The following is a 4,608-nucleotide window of genomic DNA, read 5'->3' as shown; positions in this document are numbered from 1 at the left end:
ACTGTGGGCTTATGCACAAAAAGGATGGGCACTCATAAAAAGTGCTTTGTTTTACCACATAGATTTTCATAATTTGGTTTCAACCTATTGTTTCTACAGTTTGAAACGGTTTTTGGGTAAAAGCTGACAACAGTTTCTTTGCGCAGATTAGCTTCTAAATTGATTTGAAGTTGTCTTCTAAATTTTACCATGGTTTGTAAATTTATTCTCGGTGAAAGATAACATGTACATTGTATGTTATAGCTCTTGGTTCTCCCAGCCATTTTATGCTTCTCCTGCATGCACGCTGGTCACCCCACAACACATGCTTAGCTTGTATAGCTATATAGTGATACGCCTTTGTTAAAAAGTGTATTTATTGATTGTTTTCGTTTAGTGTTATGTTCCTGTATGAATATTAATACAAGATGGTGGTTTATTCACTCTCATAGTATGTATTGCACTAACATGTAGGGACAACAAGGAAAGTATAACAGTAATAAATGTTACCTATATGAATAATAACACAAAATGTGGTTTATTCACTCTCATAGTATGTATTGCACTGTTGCCTTCCAGACCTCGTTTATATAAGCCTGAGCTATGGCTATGTAATAAATAGCTAAACAAAAGCATAACTTGTATTAGAATATTTAGTTATATTAGAATAGATAATGCAAAGTTGGCTTGATTTAAGCTTTATGATGGCAATCTAACACCTCCTCACTAGTCTGGAGATAATATGAACAGACGAAACGTCACAGATAAAATTGTGTTTGCTGTCTCCTTCTAGATGATCTACGTGAATTATCTGGTCCATAATCACTGTGTAGAAGATATCTAGGCTTTGGTCTCTTTGGTTGACGCACTGGTTCTTCAGGAGGTACCGGGATAGGTAGCCTGTCACTATTTTATCTGATGTTTGGGACATATCTCCAGGGTGTAGGTCTTTTTTTGTGCTAAATATAGGTTGAAGTTGTTCTACATGTCTCCTCCATGTAGGTCCGCGTGGCCATACTCTAACATTAACACTTCGCTGGCCATAGACTTTAGTCACTAATGCTGGAACCCATCGAGGCTGATTAGATCTTCTAGGGCCACAGTATAATGCATAGCATGGATCTCCAACTTGATTGCTGTGATTCTTGTTTACTGTGTCATTCAGAAGCTGTGTACTTCTAGATTGTCTCCCGTTAGGCGAATGGGCTGGTGATGGAATAATTGTGTCAATTTTGCATCGGATTTGCCTTCCATGTAGCAGTTGGCTTGGTGAATATCCAGTCTCTAAAAGTGTTCTTCTATAATGCATCAGGAATTCTAACAATGCTGCATTAGGTGGTAGGGTATATTTCCTCAAAGCTTGTTTAAATGATTGCACCATTTTCTCAGCAGCTCCATTTGTTGCAGGATAATAAGGAGCTCCTGATAAATGTGTAATTCCTCTTTCTTTGCACCACTGTTGAAACTCTTCTGATTTAAAGGTAGTAGCATTGTCTGTAACTAATCTGTGTGGATAGCCAAATTGCGAAAAATCTTGTTCTAAAACAGTGGTTCTTAACCAGGGGGAATTCCCCCAGGGGGAAATTTTGGGATTTTAGGGGGGAATTTGGCAGTTTGCCAAAGGGGATTTCCGTGGCACCAATTGTTCTTATATAAAGGACAGCGAGGAGTGAATGAATTTTAGTAGTTTCAACAAAGCCAAGATCTAAAACTGTGGAAATGGTAAGGATTGCTACACTGCATGCATATACATACCTGCAATATTAATTGTTCAGTTACCGATTTAGTTTGCATAAACGTATAACATTTTGACAATTTGCTCTGTAGCCTAACATATGTATGATGTTTTGCTCATATAGATATTGAACGTATTCAAGTATTCTGATTGCATATCCCATATTGTAGGTGTTAGAAATTTCAAAGACAAAAAGACCAACATATGATGATTCTTACCTTAACTATGGATTCACTTGTATGATTAAAAACGGCATCGAAGTACCACAATGTGTTTTGTGCATGAAAGTGCTTGCTAACGACTCCATGAAACCACATCAACTTAAGCAACACTTAAGAAATAAACATGCAGAACACATGGATAAATCAAAGCCGTTCTTTGAAGCTAAAGAGAGAGAACCCAAGCGGGCAAAACTGGATTCCACTGGCAGCTTTCATATCCAAGCACAGGCCATTACCGAGGCATCCTATGTTCTGTCTTACTGTATCGTCAGAGATAAGAAGCCATACACCATTGGTGAAACATTAGTTAAACCTTGTCTGTTGGAGTGTACTAAGATTATTCTCGGAGACAAAGCCGCTCAAAAGATAGCTGATTTATCCCTCTCAGACAGCACAGTGAAATCAAAGATCAATGATATGTCCACGGACATAAAGAGGCAAGTAATTGAAAAGATCAAGTCATCTCCCATGTTCGCCATTTAACTTGATGAGTCCACTGATGTTGCTAGCATTTCACAGCTGATGCTGTTTGCACGCTATGTACACAGAGAGACAATTGAGGAAGAATTTCTGTTCTGCGGTCCTCTAACTGCAAAGACCACCCCAGCTGCTGATGTTATGAACCTGGTTTCCGACTTCTTCAGCAAAGAACATCTGAACAGGGGCAAACTAATTGGAGTTTGCGCTGATGGTGCTCCAGCCATGCTTGGCTGTCGTGCTGGGTTTGCACAGTTGGTACAAGAAAAGAATTCGTTAGTGGTGAGTACCCATTGCTTCATTCACAGACAAGCGCTAGCAGCAAAAACTCTTCCCAAAGGATTGCAGAAACACCTTTCTTCAGGGATTAAATTAGTAAACTTTATCAAAGGCTTTGCCTTGCAAACACATCTCTTCCACAAGTTAGGCGAAGATATGGATGCTGTGCACTCATCGCTATTGTTCTACACCGAAGTTCGATGGTTATCAAAGGGTAACATGCTTCTGCGTTTCTTCAACCTACGAGCAGAGCTCAATGATTTCTTGAAAACTCATAACAAACCCAAACTACTGGCTTCAATGCAGGTGGAAGGCTTCCATCAGTGTCTTGCTTACCTGACATATTTGGTTCAATCAATGAAGTGAACACAGAGGTGCAAGGTAGAGACAGAAATGTGTTGAATGTACTTGATAGTATCAATGCATTCAAGGACAAGCTCAAACTCTGGGTGGAAAGACTGGCTACAGGGAATGTAAGAGTTTCATTTCCAGTTCTGCATTCATTAGTTGACAAGAAAGCTCCTTCCGCTTCTTTGCTAACCGACATAAAGCATCACTTGAACAGCTTGATAGCAGAGTTTGAGAGATATTTTCCAAGTTAGATCCTAGGACAGAGCAATTGATAAGCCTGACCCGAGACCCTTTCAGGTGCAATGTCCACGAGATTCCGGAACAGCTTCAGGAGTTTTTGGAGCTGACAAACAACTCTGCACTAAAAGATGACTTCAAGGAGTTATCAATAGAGCACTTTTGGGTTCAGGCCCAAAGATTGTATCCCAACATAAGCCTGGCCGCTCTCAAGATGCTCATACCATTTGTTTCCACATATCTTTGCGAGTCAGCATTTTCAGCAATGCTAACCATAAAGAGCAAATCTAGAAACCGTCTAGAAGTAGAAGCTGACCTACGGTGTGCCCTATCTACAACAACTCCGAACATCAAAATTCTGGTCAGCTCCAAAAAAACACAGAAATCGCACTAGTCTGCTGACTGTCTTACAATGATAGATATATTGAGTTTCAATATATATTCATTTTTAATATTTTATGTAAATATGACTGTAATAAATGCATATATACATGTATATATATGTATATAAGTTATATATGTAAATAAAGTTCACTATCTAGTTGCAGTGCATTATTTGAAGGAGTTGGGAGGGGGGAATTTCTATCTTTAGGTTTGAAAAAGGGGAATGGGGCAAAAAAGGTTAAGAACCACTGTTCTAAAAGATCAGTAGTTGATTTTATCGATGTAAAACTGGTCCTGTGAATGCAGGGATATTTAGTGTAAACATCTGTAAGAAATTGCCATTCACTTCCCAAAAATTTGATAGCATGATCTAAGTGTAGACGACTCCATTGCTTCTTTGATAGTGTCCACGGATGTACAGGATACGTTGAAAATAGTCTCTGATTTTCAGCACACGATGAACACAACTTGCTTGTCTCCGCAATATACTCAGGCCAGTATACTGCTGTGCGTGCTAGCTGCTTCATCCTTTATCCCAAAATTTCCGAGCTGCAATATCTTCAGTACTTCTTTTTGTAAGCTGGTAGGAATTACTACTCTGTTTCCATAGAGTAGACAACCATTACACATACAGTAGATAGTGAGTTTTCTAACTTCTTTAAATTCTTTGATTTCAGAAGTAGCTGGAGTTGCTTCCTCTCGATGTGGCCATCCTTCTGTTATATATCTCATTACTGTAGAGATATCAATGTCTTTAGGAGATTCCTTGACTATTACTCCTGGATCTGTAAGATTTAGTTGAGCTCCAATAGTTTTAATAGTGTAAATGATGTCTGCGTCAGCATCGTCTTCCTCTCTGTCATACTCGACATCTGGTCCAACAGGTAGCTGACTAAGAGCATCTGCATTCTCATGTTTGTTAGTCTTTCTATATTCAATTTCATA

The 4,608-nt window shown here is 39.0% G+C and overlaps 1 protein-coding gene across 1 annotated transcript; it reads left to right on the top strand.

Moving 5' to 3' along the window:
• Positions 1 to 2,070: 2,070 nt before the first annotated feature.
• LOC137406687 (protein FAM200C-like) lies at positions 2,071 to 3,673 on the top strand. Its single transcript, XM_068093301.1, has 3 exons — positions 2,071 to 2,372; positions 2,484 to 2,666; positions 3,340 to 3,673. The coding sequence occupies exons 1-3, from the start codon at positions 2,071 to 2,073 to the stop codon at positions 3,671 to 3,673; spliced, it is 819 nt and encodes a 272-aa protein (XP_067949402.1).
• The last annotated feature ends 935 nt before the right edge of the window (positions 3,674 to 4,608 follow it).

The sequence above is a fragment of the Watersipora subatra genome, chromosome 10, assembly GCF_963576615.1.
Source record: "Watersipora subatra chromosome 10, tzWatSuba1.1, whole genome shotgun sequence".
NCBI classification, from domain to species: Eukaryota; Metazoa; Bryozoa; class Gymnolaemata; order Cheilostomatida; family Watersiporidae; genus Watersipora; species Watersipora subatra.
Note: the sequence above shows the minus strand (reverse complement) of the source record. Positions and strands in the feature narration are given on the sequence as shown.

Bases quoted from the DNA above. Each gene is read 5' to 3' on its own strand.
- LOC137406687 (XM_068093301.1), top strand. From the start codon at position 2,071: ATGGATAAATCAAAGCCGTTCTTTGAAGCTAAAGAGAGAGAACCCAAG. The intron at 2,373-2,483 runs GCAAGTAATTGA...CTATGTACACAG, and splicing joins ATGTCCACGGACATAAAGAG to AGAGACAATTGAGGAAGAAT. The intron at 2,667-3,339 runs GTTGGTACAAGA...AGACCCTTTCAG, and splicing joins TGTCGTGCTGGGTTTGCACA to GTGCAATGTCCACGAGATTC.